Source organism: Thunnus albacares, chromosome 20, assembly GCF_914725855.1.
Source record: "Thunnus albacares chromosome 20, fThuAlb1.1, whole genome shotgun sequence".
In the NCBI taxonomy this organism is placed as follows: Eukaryota; Metazoa; Chordata; class Actinopteri; order Scombriformes; family Scombridae; genus Thunnus; species Thunnus albacares.
Window position 1 is genome coordinate 18,839,017 of NC_058125.1, and position 15,918 is coordinate 18,854,934.

Here is a 15,918-nt window from a genome sequence, read left to right on the forward strand (position 1 = left end):
AGCGCTGCAGCAGTTCCGCTGAACGTCCGCTTCTGATAGCAAGAAGGGATTAGTGAGAAACACCCCGGGACGACGTCGGCTTCACAGTTTGTCGGCAACCGGGTTTAACAGCTTTGCCCCGAGCCTTACTATTTACACCACTTTGGAGGTAGGTTTCTATTTGAAACCAGTCAATGTGTGACACCCCTAACCCCGGTTTGACAGGGGGACTAGGATTTTTGCTACCGTAGCTAATGCTAATGCTAAAGCTAATGCTACAGCACGGCTAGCGTCGCTCTTAGAAATAGCATTATGGAATGGAAGTCATTAGCTTAGCTATGAGGCTAACATTAGCTAGCTCCGGTGGTGGCGATTTGGTCACAGCTGATTTCAACCACTGCTGCTGTCATCATGATCCAAGTAGCCCGGTTAGCATTTTGTGTTGTTAAATCGAAGATATTGTGTCTCGGTCATTCTCGCCACAGTTAGCCGTGTGTATTGACCGATCTGGTGTTTTGAGGTTTTGGTTGTGGTGTTGCTAGCTAACTGTAATGCGGCACTGAGGTTGTTCTCACTCGTACATCTTCTCCCCACTTTGTCATACTTTACTCCTACGAAGTTGGCATTTGATTTGCCAGTAACACGTTTCTTATACTAGGATAATATTTTTCTTTGTGACTTTTTTGAAACTGTTAACCTTTTTAAGTCTCTTAATTGTGAAACACAGCGACGGCAGCAGGTGTGGGTCACTCAGTAGGCCCGACATACTAAATAGCTGTGCGGCTCCAGCGATTGTATTTCTCGTTGTGGCACCTGTACTGCTGAATTATTCAAAGGCCCCGCTCGTTTAGTCTGATAGATGATACTCATCACACTGTCATATAGGTTAGGTCAGTCTCCGTAAGCCAAGTTAGTGTACAAACATCCCCACTTGGTTGAAGATGTCATGTGACATGCAGAAATAACCATGCTTATAAAGTTGATCGCCCCATCAAATTGCTTCTTGGGATTTTCAAATGCAATGTTAAGACCTTAAAACACTTTATTTAGACAGATGCTGGAGTCCAGGAGTCAATACACACTTTCTTCACAGTGGCAAGCATTTAACCGTGACCCCATAACTCAGAAATAGTTGTAAGTCTTGAGGTTTGTGTCTGCTGTGCTTCAAATTATTGGAGTAGTTTTTGGTATGTTTTAACTCTGACTTGTGTTAGCAGGGTTGAAGACTATATGTGATATGCAGAAATAGCCATGCTCATAAGGTTGATAGCCCCATCAAGTTACTTTTTGAGGTCTTCAAATTAGGGCTGGGTGATATGGACAAAATCAAATATCACAATATTTTTGACCAAATACCCCGATATCAATATTGCAACAATATTGTAGGGATGACCATTGGTGCTTTCATAAAATGTTTACACAATGAGATTTTTGATAAATAATCATCAGTAATGTGGATATATTGACTAAGTGGGTAAAGGCAAATAATAGAACAGCTAGAACAGTCTAGTAAGGAAAATGGAAAATTACATTACTTGACTGTAATGCAGCCTTTAAAACCAGGAAAAGACAACACTTATGTCGTATGACAATATTATGATATCCAAAATCTAAAATGATATCTAGTCTCATATCACAATATCACTATATTATCAATATATTGCCCAGCCCTACTTCAAATGAAATGTGAAGACCTTAAAACACTTTATTTAAACAGATGCTGGAGTCCAGTAGCCAATATACACCGTCTTCACAGTAGCAAGCATTTAATCGTGTCCCCATAGTTCAGAAATAGTTACAAGTCTTGTGGTTTGTGTCTGTTGTGCTTCAAACTATTGGAATAGTTTTTGTTGTGTTTTAACTTTGATTTGTGTTAAAATCAGTGTGGGAACAGTGTGTTTGTAAACAGTTTTAATGTCAATTATTTTATTGGTGCACAGTGTGTAAACTCAAAAGTCTATGACTAAGATGCACTCTGTGGGTGTGACCAAAGCAAACATAAAAAGCCAATAGAGGTGTTGTCACTGACTAAACCAGGAAATAACAACGTCATAAGTAATATGTGATTTGTGTCTGACTGCAGAAACTTGACGAGCCAAAAGGCGTGCAGGCTCGAAGGGCTTTACACTACATTTCTCGCTTGTTAGTTCAGGTGCGTGGTGCCGACAAACTCTGCTCAGTCGGGGTTAAATATGTCGTCTTAGCACTGCTTTCAGTTCTCTCTTTCTGTCTTTGGTGATGAAATAGTTGAACGCAGAAAAGAAAAGACTGTCCTACAGGTTGAAGAACATTTAACTGAATTGAACAACATTTTTTCTTAAAAGAGAGTGTCGGTAGCAGTCATTCTTTCCAAGATCAGTTGTTTGAAGTTCTGTCAAAAGGCCTTCCCTTCAGCCTCAACCCAAGACTATACCAGCAATCTTTATCACTTACAACATCTCTTCCTCTGTGGCTTTTATACTCCAACTATCTTGATAGTAAAATCTCTGTTTACAGCCTGGAAACAGGCTAAAACAAGTTAAGTCTTGAATAACTATATTGAGTAATTGTTTGTGATTGTGTCACAATTTTATCCAGATTTAGGGATGAACTGAGGATGAATGTAAACCAGCACACTCCTATGGCCTCTCCTTATGGCCAGCCTCAGCCTGGCTATGGTCAGCCCAGCTATGCTCCCCTGGATGGGGGATACCCTGCCCCCTACGCACCCTACAATGGCCCTGCATCAGCCTACCAGCCTGGAGCTCCGCCGCAAGGTAAAGTAGGCTTGGGTCAGTTTCCGATTTTGCTGGTCCAGTATACGAGCTTAAACTGATTTTATGCGAACTGACTGAACCGCTTAGATGTCATTATGAGACATTTAAGTGACTCACACGGAGACTCAAACACTGACAGGGCCGGCTACTGTTGTCCACCCAGCTGGACACCAGAGATAAGCTGGAGGAGGTAGGCTCACCCGGGCTGAACAGTGCAGATCTCACCAATAACCTGGATAAACCCGGCCGGGCTGCTGACAGCAGCTTGTTTTTTGAAAACAACCCACGGATACAAAGGGACGCGATGGATCGTTTTACCAGCCTGCACGGCGGCTAGCAGCTAGTTGGCATGGCTAGCATCGTTAGCATAGCATAGCATAGCATAGCTGTGCCGTGTTGTGTGTAGCCGCAGGGTTTCCAGTTGTTAAACCGGAAACACCGCAGCTACACACAGCACCCTAGCACAACAGGAAAAGTTAAGTTGAATGACTGTTGTGAGAAATAAAAACACGATGTGTCACTTAGTTGTCCTGACTGTGGTGCCGCCACATTCTCATTCATTGGCTCTCATTATGTTCCACTCAGGAGCAGCTAGACCTAGTGGTAAAATTCAGTATTTCTAAGTTAACGTAAAGCTCCTGCCCATATGTTCTTGAGCAAGTGTTTGTATGATAGAGAGAGAAGGACACTGGGTCAGCTGTGATGCTCTTCAAGCATTCGCAGAGCTATAACCTTGGAGTGTCCCACCTGCTGCCCGCCATATGCTTGTTCATGTATGTGTGAGAAAAGCACTGTGCCTTTTGCATACTAATCTAAATCTCAACTGCCCTGTCATGGCTTCATGTGGCTTTACACATTTCCCTACACCTCTCTATATTTGCCTTCTTTCCCTCTTCTCTTGTATTTCAGGTTATTCTCCTTTCACAAGCTTTCCCTCTAAGGCTGTGGCAGCCAACCCAGTCTCTGACCTCTCTTCTCCTCTTGACTTAGGTAACTGCCTCCTCTCTTTTTCTTGCTCATTTCACACTCCACATGCTCTGCAATCATCGAATCCTCTTTGTACCTGCAGGCATTATTTTTTACTGCCACGTCGTTTTCTCAAAGCACAATAGATATTAATATTTTAATTCTACCTAAAGCTAGTGACTGTTACTAACCTTTTTATTTTCAAACGTCTGTATTAACCAGAAATGTGAACTAAGCTTTTAACTATGTAAGATACATGTTTCAAATTCAGTCTCTGCCTCTGTCAATTTGTCAATGTTGTGTTTTTTGTTTTTTTTTACACACACATTGTGTTGTGATTCCAGTCTCCAGTAGGGAATGTGCTGTGGAGTCTGGACATCTCGCTTTTCATGAACAAACTACTTGGCTGAAAATGTCTCATGATTGCAATTTATTTAAAAAGTAAAAACAAAGAGAAGTTGAAGATTTTACAGACTGATCAGCCACACCCTAAAATTGTCGGATATGTGGTGTTTATTTGCAGAACATTGATCAGAACATTGTTCCCATTAATCTAACTGGTCTTTTTTAGCACACAGTCTTTGCCAGCCTGCTTTCACTTTATCGTCTGTGCTCCTAATCCCAGAGATAAAATCTGGGAAGGTAATCAGTTAGTTCTAAAAATGAGTTTGGGCACCACGGGAGCATATAGCCATGTTGAGCTTGCTGCACTAATTTCATCAAAATTAGAAAGATTTATATCAGAATGGATCCAGGATTATTTGTAGCAGGAACGATGCTTTTCGCAGGTATGTGTATAATATTTTGTCCCTGCATTACAGGTCCTGGCAGGGGCCCTCCCACTTCTGGACCTCCTCCGGTATCAGCCCCTCAACAGTACACTCAGTACAGTCATAGTCAGGGGGACATGCAGAATGGACCACCAACTATGACACAGGCACCACCCAGGTAATTACATGTTTATTGATTGTTTTTCCCCCTAAAGGTATCAGGTTTTATAAGACACTATTTTTTTAAGCATAAATGTACCCAATTTGACAGGCTCTATTTGAAGGTGTACATGAAATAGGTACACTGAGACTATTTGAAACCGTAGAACTTGGGGCTCCTCCAAGACTGTCATGTGGTTATTTAGGAGAGAAAATGTACTTCACATAAACCAAATCAAGTTATTCAAAACACACTGGTGCTTGAAACACATAGCTCAACAAAATGAATTATGTTAGGGATACAACTATGATTATTTTCTTGATTAATCTTATAATCTTTAAAATGTCAGAAAATAGTGGAAAAAAAAAAAAGATCCCATGGTGACGTCTTCAAATGTCTTGTTTTGTCTGATCAACAGACTGTCATGTATGACACACAAAAACTTCAAATCCTCACATTTGAGAAGATCCACCCAGCGAATGTTTGGTGTTTTTGCTTAACAAAATCACTGAAATGTTCAATTATCAAAATTGTTCCCAGTTAATTTTCTGTCCATCCACTAATAGATTAATCAACTAATCGTTGTAGCTCTAATGCAGGTATTAAGCATTATGGAAGGTCAGGCACTGCAAAGAGACTATACACATTCATCATGCTTGGATAATATTATAGTGACTAGAATTGCTGCACAAAACTTTATCAGGCTGAAAAAGTTAGCAAGACTGCGTGCAGATGGCTCAGTAAGTATGTCATGTTGTTCAGTGCATTTACATGCACTTAAGTAATCAGGTTACTGTAAATCCACATATACACATATCAAGTCAGTAATGAGATTTCAGCAACCCCCGACCTTATTATGGAACCACGGCTTTCTTATTTTAACTGCATTAAATGGTCTGCCATGACGTTTTCTTTGTATGTCTGTGCGTGCGTGTGTGTGTGCTTATCTCCAGATTTGATACTATCATGATACTTGAGTGCCAGTTTGATTCAGAATTGATTGAATGAATAGAAAAAGGGGGGCACTATTTTCAGTCTCTTGCTCCAGTATACTTTGTGCCAAATCATTCACTGGTGTCCTTATTCCACTGAAACACAATATGAAACATAACTGGCAGATAAGATAAGTGGTCCACAGCCTTAACTGCATTAATTAATTAATTAATTAATAACAAAGCATCTTACAGTCTCCTGCCTATATGAGAATAACAAACTGAGGTGGAGGCGGAGTGCTCCGCTGTGTTGTTATTAACGTCATGTCTCCAGCAGTGGAGAGAAGCCCGTTAGCTCCGGGGGAAAAAACATCGCTGTCCAACTTGCTGAGCGGGCGCAGGGGTTTTGAGGTGAAACAGACTGAACACCAAGTTATTTTCTTCACCTCAGAGTTGGTTTAAGTTGTTTAATGCTGCAGTGTGTGTTGGTCAGCAGGTCTCGTTTGTTACTGCTGATCGCTGCTCTGCTCCGCTAACGTTAGTCTCTGACTGACAACGTCTCGTGAAGGAAATTATTTAGTCATTAAATTTAAAAAAAACGCTTGCAAACGCAGCATTTTTTATAGATGAACTACAAGACAATTCTAGCTTGTGCGCCGTAGACTTACCGGGGGCTGCGCTGCCCTCGCAGTTGAGTTCCACCTTTTTCGTTCCGTCAACATCACAGGCCGGGAATTTTCAACAAAGGCATCCTGCTTTTGAGTTAGATAGGCAGGAAAACCCTGGTATATAAACTCACAGAATAAATTTGTGTGTTTCCAGGCCTGCTGTGTCTCAGCCATACAGCCAAGGAGCTATGAATCTGTCAGGGCCTCCGCACCCCTCCTATCCCCAACACTACGGGCCTCCACCCTCAATGCAGCACGTCACCAACCAGATGTCTGGGATGCAGATCACCTCTGGACCACCCACCCCTGCGGGGCCAGGATATGGTAAACTTCAGATGGATTTATACTCAAGTGCAGTGTTATTTACTCTAATATGATGATGTGATTGATGAATGGCAAGTGGTGCGGTTGTCTCTTAACATAGGCTTAACCGAGCATATTGATTAAAGGAACAAGTCTATCATCAATACTTCATGTCACCTTGAGATAATCACACTTGTCTGTCGCTCTCTCCTCAGCTCCACCTCACAGCTCCCAGGCTCCTGTCAGTACTGCCTTCCCGGGCGCACCTCCACCCTCCTACACCCAAGCCCCGCCCCCTGCAGCGTCCTCTGCTCCCACCCAGCCACCAACTCCCAGTGGCCCCGCAGCTTCTCAGCAATACTACGGAGGCCCGCCTCCTTCTCAACAGCCATTCAACTCCTCTCTTCCCCCTACCTCTCAACAGCAGTTCACCTCCTCTGCACCGCCACCTCCTTCGTCTCAGCAAAGCTTTTCTCCCTCTTCTTACACGGGTCCCGTGCCTCCACCCACCCAAGCTCCTGCTCCCCCTGTGTCCCAACCACAGCAGTCCTTCCTTCCGACACAGCCCCCCTTCTCTTCAGCACCTCCACCTGTCAGCCAGCCTGCCTTCATGTCCGGCCCACCTCCCCCTGCCCAGGGCTCCTTCCCATCTCAAGCACCCCCTCCTTCCTCTCAGCCTGGGTCATTTCCTCCTCCTGGTCCTCCTCCAACCTCAGCTCCCTCTGGCCAGTACCCAGGCCCCATGCCACCCCAACAGCAGCCCCCTCCATCCCAGCCACCCCCCTACCTCTCCGGTCCACCTCCTCCCAGAGCTCAGATGCCTCCCACATCCATGGCCCAGAGCAACCACCTGCCTCCAGGACCACAAGGCCCAACATGCCCTCCTGGGCCCATGCAGCAGCCTCCCTCTCAGCCTGGCATGCAGGGAGGATACCCTCCTCAACAGAATGGTGAGGAGACGACCACTAAATGGAAATTAAATTGACTGCTGTTAGTTTTCTCCATTGCTCAGCTGTTTTCTCGTTCACTTCAGGTGCATTCGGGCAGCCGAGAGGCCCGCAGCCTGGCTATGCAGGCCCTTATCCCGGGCAACCCAACTACGGAGCTCCTGCACCAGCACCGGCTCCTGCTCCACCTGCACAGAAAAGACTCGACCCAGATGCCATTCCTAGCCCGGTGAGCAGATATAAACACACATACACTGTTCAACTCCAAATGTCCATGTTTATGACACCGTTACGGACTGTTGATCTCTGTCTATTAATTGCTCCACACGCCGTGTTTTGAGATGTATTTGTGAGGAAAGTTGACTTTAAGACATTTGCCTGAGTGAGTGTGAAAATGAGATGTATATGAGTGTGCATGCCAATTAGGGCTGGGCGATAGTGCAATATTATTATATATCATCCTCATATTTAGCCAGATAACCAGTTGAGTCATATAGATTTTTGATGGCAAGCATGTATAAAGTAGACAGTATTTTTTCACCTGTTTATGTGTCTATATTAATCGTCATAATGTTAATATGCTGCTCTCTTGGCCAGGACAGATTTTAATCTCAGCGAAACTTAAATGAAGGAATAATTGTAGTTTCACACATAAGACTGAATGAACATGTCCCCGTGATTATCCTGATATCCACCACTAAAGTCTTAATATTTCAACTTTGTGTGTGACCTTTATTCTACATGTAGAGCTGCTTAGCATGTGTGTCAAACAGGCGACTGATATTATTAGTTTATGTTTACTTTTGCTCAACTGTCATACTCTACAGTGCTACAAATCTATAATCAATGCTACCGATCAGTTTCTGTTTGAATAACAACAATGCTGCCTGCTACTCAGCACCATCTCGCTGAGTTTTCTCTTCTCACACTCCCTTTTTATATCTTTCACTCTTTGTATTCATGTATTTTGTCCTGTTTTGCACAATTTGCTGGACAAACTTTTGAATGTAAAGCAAGCGTCTGACATGCCGGCTGTGCAGAAATCAAGACATAGAATAGATCCAGACGCTATCCCCAGCCCAGTAAGTTTCCTGTGTGCCTGCCTTTTCCTCTGCTTCATCCTGTCCTCTCTGCTCGCGTGCACTAACCCACCGCTTCCACCTCCTCCTGTCCTTATCATCTAACCTCTCAAAGTCAGTGATAGTAATGTGAAAGATGGGCTCCTTTTGGAAATATTAACAACTTAGACTAATTTATTTCCTATCAAGCAAGACTTGAACGATACTCTGGGAAACTTTGATGTCTGATGTACTCTGTACAAACATACGGCATTGTTTCTGAATGATATTTATGTCTTAGAGACTGTGATATTAAGGAGATTGTCCTCAGATAGTTTTCCATTTAAGACAATCCCCCTATACTTATCATTACCATGCACTGGATCCCGTCACCATGTGTTGGTTATCCCTACTACTACTTCACTCCTACCTCACTGTTTCTGTGTGTTAGACCAGGATTTTTGAGGAAGCCCATCTTTGTTTTGACAAACTGAGAGTACTTTTTAGTTTTCAGAGTTTGTCAGTCATCAAAAATCTCCGACTTCTTCCCCTCATAACCATCTCTGTGCGCTGCATGTTAACCTACAACGTGTTGACTTTCCCACACTCCCATGCATAAATGGCATGCCTGGATAAATCCTTCCTGTTTTCCAGGAGATGTCATTTAGTTCTGTCTTTAAGTTTTGTTTTTACCATATTTGTGAATCTACACAAGCATCTTCAGCATGAATCTACCATATGTCACCTTGACTGTGAAGTATTTATTTTTAAAAGCTGTAAAATGTCCAAAGACGATGACTGGTTCAGTTTGAGTTTAGTAGCTGCAGATGTGTGTAGCATTGTGTGAAAGTCTTCTTTTGCATGGGTGTCTTCTTTTAGACTTGGGAGACCTGGGGGACAATATGTCATGTACACTTACTTACAATGCAAACATGTATGAAAGTTGGGATATATTTGTCCCCTTCTCTTCTTTGTAGATCCAAGTAATCGAAGATGACAAAGCTAAGAGCACTGAGCCGTTCACTACGGGGGTTAGGGGTCAGGCCCCACCACTGGTCACTACCAACTTTCAGGTCAAAGACCAAGGTAGGTTCTACTTTCTTTTAATTTTCCAAAAGGGTTCAGCGAGTTGAAGTTGTGACCTTTTGATCTAAATCTCACAGAATTATCTTTACGTCCAACTAGATACTAGTAGAACGCAAATCAGAAATATCGGAGCACTTTCAATCTGACAAAGGTTTATGGACTGTATGATATCAATGGAAAATTTGCTTTTGTATTAAGGGAACGCCAGTCCCAGGTTTGTCCGCTGTACGGCCTACAACATGCCTTGCACATCCGACATGGCCAAGCAGTCTCAGGTGCCACTCGCCGCCGTCATCAAGCCCCTTGCCACGCTGCCGCCAGATGAGGTGAGCAATGCCCCCTCCTCTTCCCACTCCTCCTTGTCTCTCATGTATTGCCCTACATAGACGCTGCTTTTTTACTGGACTTTTTCCGATCTGTAGATGTTGATGCATGACACAATATCCTCAGAGATATAACTGTGTTCACTGGAAAGCTAGCAGATGGTGAAAGAAGGAATTTGGTTGACAATGGGTGGAATAAATTGCTGATCAAAAGAGCTCTGAATATAAAAATATATAAAGCATATTATCCTTTTGGCTGATGGCTACCTAAGAATTTAATCTGCAGCAAAAACCTTTGGGTGTTTAGAATAGATTGTGGCTTAATCTGACCCAACAACAAGCCTCCTCTGCCTCTCACCCTCTTCATGCTTGTGTTCCACACCGCAGATGTATATTCCACTGAGATTTTCATAACAGTTGGACAGTTTTCACCTTTAGCCTGATTTGAAAAAAGATTAGTTTTCAGAGCGCTGCCTGATATGTAATCGTTATCACAGGACGCCTGTAGGATGATTGCCTCAAAATGACAGTGACAGGATCGGTTTTCATTCACTTGTCACATGTTCAACCAAAATCCATTTGGACGGGGTTAGTTTTACGCCTGAAGAGCCAATCTCCAGAGCTATGGCTCACCAGGCAATATCTTTTTTCTGCCATTGTCTTTGTAATGACGGGATTGTGGGTCTTAAAGCTCAGAATATTTCTCAACCTCAACAACTATTATCTCATCCATTGTTCTACACACACGAGAGACAGCGACAGTAAGAGGTGAAGAGAGGAGGAGCTGCTACAGGAGCCGGGATGTTCAAGCAGGGAGCAAGTGGAGCTTATTAATTCATTTATTTAATTATTTTCCTTGTGGGTACAGGCACAAGTGAAATAGTTAAAACTACAGTGAAAAGCAGGCAACAAAATGGTAAATAACGTCTATAGTTGGGCCGACATTGTATTGAAGTACAAAACAGTTTTTTCTCTGGAAAAAAATGCATTTTTTTCAGGGGCAGTGAGGCAGGAATTAGGACAGTGGTGCAAAGTGTCATGGGGAAGAGTGTGAAAGAGCGCCTGACATAGAAAATAATAGGGGCGGCTGTTTTGATGCGTGCCGTTGGGCAGCAGTGTATTTTGGCCTTTTGACCAATATGGGTGCATATATATTCTCTCTTACTCCTTTCATGGAATCTTTTTATCAGACTCCTCCATACCTGGTGGACCATGGTGAGGGCGGCCCAATCCGTTGCAACCGCTGTAAGGCCTACATGTGTCCATACATGCAGTTCATAGAGGGAGGACGCCGCTTCCAGTGTGGCTTTTGCAGCTGCGTCACAGAGGGTGAGTTAGCGTTAGAGTGTTTATGTGCAGTGAGCAAATAACTGTTCAACTATTTTCTAAATTAACTTCACTGTATTAATGTTCTCTGTTTATTCTTCCTCTGTTCTCCTCTAGTTCCTCCACATTATTTCCAGCATCTGGACCACACTGGGAAGAGAGTGGACTGCTATGACAGACCAGAGCTTTCGCTGGGCAGCTATGAGTTTCTGGCCACTGTTGACTACTGTAAAGTAAGTCCTGGGATTGAAAGGGGATCTATGTGGTGGACTGAAGTCTGCAGGATTTTGTCTTTCGTGTCGTTCTTTTGTTTCGCTACAGCATACATATCTCCTCTATAAATCACATGTTCTGTGGTGTCCATTGAGAAAAAAATCTGAAACCAAAAGGGAGTTTCTATTTAATATTTTTTGGTTGCATGATGGTTTTGTATTACTTGGTCAGAATACACAACACAAGAGCCGCAGACTTAAAACAACAGCTAACATCAGCTTTACCCACTAATGTCTCTTTATCTTCTCCTGCACCTTATTTTGCTGAATGAGCGACCAAACAAATATTCAGCAGGAAAAGTTACATCAACAACACGTTTGCATGCCGGATAATACTTAGCTAGTCAGCTGGAGCACATTAAACAGCATAAAAATGTACCTGCAAATGTCGCTTTCGTCAGTTTAGGTGCTGGTGTGATCCTTACTCCTCTATAACACTGCTAACAACACACCGTCTACCCTCGACTTGTAGATTACACCCACACACCCCTCCAGCTAAGACGAAAAGGAGCATTTCCCAAAAGGCCTCTTTTTTTCCTTTAATAATTAATAATACATTTAGAAACACATTAACATTATTTTAGACTGCAAAAAGGGATGACTAAGTGTGATTTCATTTGGATGGTTATTAAGTAGTTATAATTTGCTCACAACTTCCAGACTTGTCAAATCTCCCGTTTTTCCCAGGTTTCTCCCGCGTGCTTCCATTTCGTTATTTTCCCCATAAATCTCCCGTATTTCCCTACTTCTACAGTTACACACAGAGCTCTAGTGGAGACTAAACACATGTAAATGCCGTTTACCAACCTCTCAAATTCTGAAGTAGCGTTCACACAAACTTTGATCACTTTACAGCCGTCAGTGCGCTCATACCGGCTTCCTACCTCAACTTTCTGTCGTAGCTTCTAGCAGCGCTCGTTGCTGCTGCTTTACATTACAGTAATATTAATGTAGACTGATAGTTTGGCTGGTTTTGACTGCTGATGCATTCCCGCTGTGTGTTGTTTGTCCACAATCACTGTAATTGACACCGCTTCATGCTCTGTCAGACTTTTAAAAGGAAGGCTTTTTACATTTCCAGAGAGTGAGTGAAGGAATTAGGAGAGAGGAGACAGAAGCGAGGAAGAATTGCAGGATGTTATGGTGTTGAAAGAAAAACAAGGAGAAAGTAAAGAAGACGGAACTGATTCAAGATTGAAAGAAAAGTTTTTAAGGAGGAAAGAGAAACACATAGAAGCAGCCCAGGTGTCAGGTGATGGAGAGACAAATTCAAAGCAGGAAGACTGGTAAGGAACTTGCACCTGTATCTAGATGAATTAGTGTTCTGGTAAATATTTTAAAGGCACAATCTGTTTGCAAAATGTCCATATGTACACTAAAGGGCATCCCACTAACAAAAGTCAAAGCACAAGATTGAAACCTGCTATAAGATCTTTTAATACAGGCACTAACACTACAAATCAACTCGATTAACATCATGTCTTCTTAAGCTGTTAAACTGTTGTTGACTTCAGTAACTATACCTTAACAAAAAGAGTGAGACGCTAGCCAAAAAAACAAAACCCCTGTGTAAATATTTACTTGGGAGACTATTTTCCTATTCCTGACAAAAAGCATGTTAAGAAACAACCATGCGTTTTGCGTACAGGTGTGTACGGTGGACTTCAGTGTTGGTCATGGTGGGGAAAAATGATGTTAACCAGCATGCTAGGTCTGTTAAACATTAGCGCGCCCAAGAAGCCACAAAGAAACACATCAACCGTCCGTTCAATTACAGCACCTGACGATTACATCTCTGGAGCCGAGAGAGGAAACCCTTTTCATAATGTAAAAGTTACGGTCAGGTGGGGTCCCTGGAAAATCTCCCTTATTTTCAAAGCTCGATGTTGACAGGTATGAATTTCATATGTTGCTTTTTTTCCTGTCTCTAACAGAACAACAAGCTTCCTCAGCCTCCAGCCTTCATCTTCCTTATTGACGTGTCCTACAACGCTGTTAAGAGCGGCATGGTCAGCATCGTCTGCCAGGAACTCAAGACCCTCCTAGACTACCTGCCCAGGTACTCAAACACATAAACACACACCGGGGATGGAAGGGATGAATAGAAAAGAAGAGACATATGGAAGCAACAAAGGAGAGATTGATTAAGAGAAAGATAGAATGGATGAGGAGTCTGGAAGGATAGGAGGACGAAAGAAAGATAGAAATGAAAGGAAAAACAGAATGAAGCAAAGGAGAAAGGAAGCAAAGGGAATCAAACGGGAGACGGGAAGGAGGAGAGGAAAGCAAAAACATTTACTATTCAAAGTGGGAAATCACTAAATGAATTTACAAAACAGCAACACAAGTCAGGAAACGTAATCTTTTTCCCATTTCCTCTTCTCTTTCTGTGTCCAGAGAGAACCCAGAAATGGACTCTGTGGTGCGAGTGGGCTTCGTCACCTACAACAAGGTTTTGCACTTCTACAATGTCAAGGCGAGCCTGGCCCAGCCCCAGATGTTGGTGGTGTCGGACGTATCGGACATGTTTGTACCCCTGCTAGACGGCTTCCTGGTCAACGTAAACGAGAGCCGGCTAGTTATTGAGAGGTTAGCAGACATAAAGCAGACACACACACACACATATCAACAGATACATGAGGTGTGTATGCACACAAAAGGTCCAGTTTGGTGACATGCACGGTTTATGTCCTCCAGTTTGCTGGACCAGATTCCAGAGATGTTTGCAGACACCAGGGAGACAGAGACAGTCTTTGGACCCGTCATACAGGCAGGACTGGAAGCACTCAAGGTAACCACTTCTTCCTGCAGGTTTCCCAAGTCTGGAAAGCTCATATAGGTCTCGATATATTAATTTCACATTTAAATATTAAAAACAGAAAGTGTAGAAATACAAGAAAAATATTGTAGGAATGACTCAGAAGGCTCTGGACGGTCTTATTACATCCGGATACACGACACGAGGCCTGTACAGTGTCGCTAACATGGCTGATGTTTTGCATGTGGCTGTGTGTTTTGTTTTGTTTTTTGTTAGGCTGCAGATTGTGCGGGGAAGCTGTTTGTGTTTCACACCTCTCTGCCCATCGCTGAGGCTCCTGGAAAACTAAAGAACAGAGAGGACAAGAAGCTCATTGGGACAGATAAGGAGAAGGTAAACACAACTGTAGCCAGATGTGCTTTATTTTTCACTCATTTGTATTGTCACTGTGTGATTTAAGTATGTGTTGTAGACCAAGACTAAAATGTGGTTTAAAAAATAAAAATTGTTTTCATTTTCGTTGACAAAAAAGAGGAGACAAAGTATTATAGACAGTTTTTTCTACAATCCAAATATCCAAATGTGGGTAACCAAAAAATTGTTTTCAAGATTTTTTATTGTCTGTACGGCTCTCGTTGTTTTAGAATAGTTTTAAAGAGAGAATTGAGTCCCAGTTGTTGAATTGTGTTGGTTCAAAATAAATATGCAAATCAGAACATGTTCCATGTCTGGATGAATTCCTTAAACTGATACCATCAGACACTTTATGCAAAGCTGCATTCTTAATCATTCATCCTGTGTTTTTCATCAGATAATAGGATACAATCTTATGTAGAATAAGTAAATTTGACTAAAATGACAAAAAAAATATTGGTTTTGGCTCGACTAGTTTGACTGAAATGTTCAATATAATCTGAAGGCTAAAAAAGACTAAAACTATATTAAAATGTTACGGTTTTCTTTGACTAAGAGACTTTTAGGACACTAAAACTTGACCTAAAAAAACAGGATGAGGTTGACTAAATATGATAAAAACTGAACACTAATATTAGCAAAAAGAGTCCAGATTGACTCTCCCTCTTTTCCTTCAGTCTCTGTTTCAGCCCCAGGTGGGTTTCTACAACACCCTGGCTAAGGAGTGCGTAGCCCAGGGCTGCTGCGTCGATCTCTTCCTCTTTCCCAACCAGTATGTGGACGTGGCCACGTTAGGGGTGGTTCCTGTCTCCACTGGAGGTTCAGTCTACAAATACACTTATTTCCAGGTGAGAAAAACTCTTCATTCAATGTTATTCTGAAACTATTTAGACTCAAGGAGGTTTTGTTTGGGAGTTACTGTGGCCAGCTTTTTCCTTCAGTGTTTTTTGATAATAAACAAAGATGTAATGGATTCTACCTCTGAAAGCTTGTCGTTAAAACATCAGCAGCTGGATCATTTAATACTACGCGACATGTAACTTGTGCGTAACACATGGTGTGTTTTCTTCATCTCAGGCTCAGTCAGACCAGGAGCGATTCCTGAACGACCTCAGACGAGACGTTCAGAAACCAGTAGGATTTGATGCCGTCATGAGGGTGCGAACCAGCACAGGTTAGTCTTATTCACTCTTCATCAAC

General features: G+C 42.5%; 1 protein-coding gene across 2 annotated transcripts in view; it reads left to right on the plus strand.

The window, feature by feature from the left end:
- The window catches only part of sec24c (SEC24 homolog C, COPII coat complex component), a 19,840-nt gene continuing 3,922 nt past the window's right edge, over window positions 1-15,918 (plus strand). Inside the window, exons 1-18 of one of the 2 annotated variants that reach the window (XM_044337245.1) lie at window positions 1-148; window positions 2,557-2,735; window positions 3,645-3,725; window positions 4,523-4,649; window positions 6,386-6,555; window positions 6,750-7,484; window positions 7,568-7,710; window positions 8,495-8,563; window positions 9,517-9,625; window positions 9,824-9,951; window positions 11,139-11,277; window positions 11,392-11,507; window positions 13,481-13,605; window positions 13,944-14,135; window positions 14,244-14,337; window positions 14,581-14,697; window positions 15,396-15,566; window positions 15,796-15,892. In XM_044337245.1, coding sequence (XP_044193180.1) covers window positions 2,576-2,735; window positions 3,645-3,725; window positions 4,523-4,649; window positions 6,386-6,555; window positions 6,750-7,484; window positions 7,568-7,710; window positions 8,495-8,563; window positions 9,517-9,625; window positions 9,824-9,951; window positions 11,139-11,277; window positions 11,392-11,507; window positions 13,481-13,605; window positions 13,944-14,135; window positions 14,244-14,337; window positions 14,581-14,697; window positions 15,396-15,566; window positions 15,796-15,892 — 2,773 coding nt within the window. In that variant the 5' untranslated portion in view covers window positions 1-148; window positions 2,557-2,575. The remainder of the gene's footprint in view (window positions 149-2,556; window positions 2,736-3,644; window positions 3,726-4,522; window positions 4,650-6,385; window positions 6,556-6,749; window positions 7,485-7,567; window positions 7,711-8,494; window positions 8,564-9,516; window positions 9,626-9,823; window positions 9,952-11,138; window positions 11,278-11,391; window positions 11,508-13,480; window positions 13,606-13,943; window positions 14,136-14,243; window positions 14,338-14,580; window positions 14,698-15,395; window positions 15,567-15,795; window positions 15,893-15,918) is intronic. The other variant, XM_044337246.1, reaches the window with a different exon arrangement.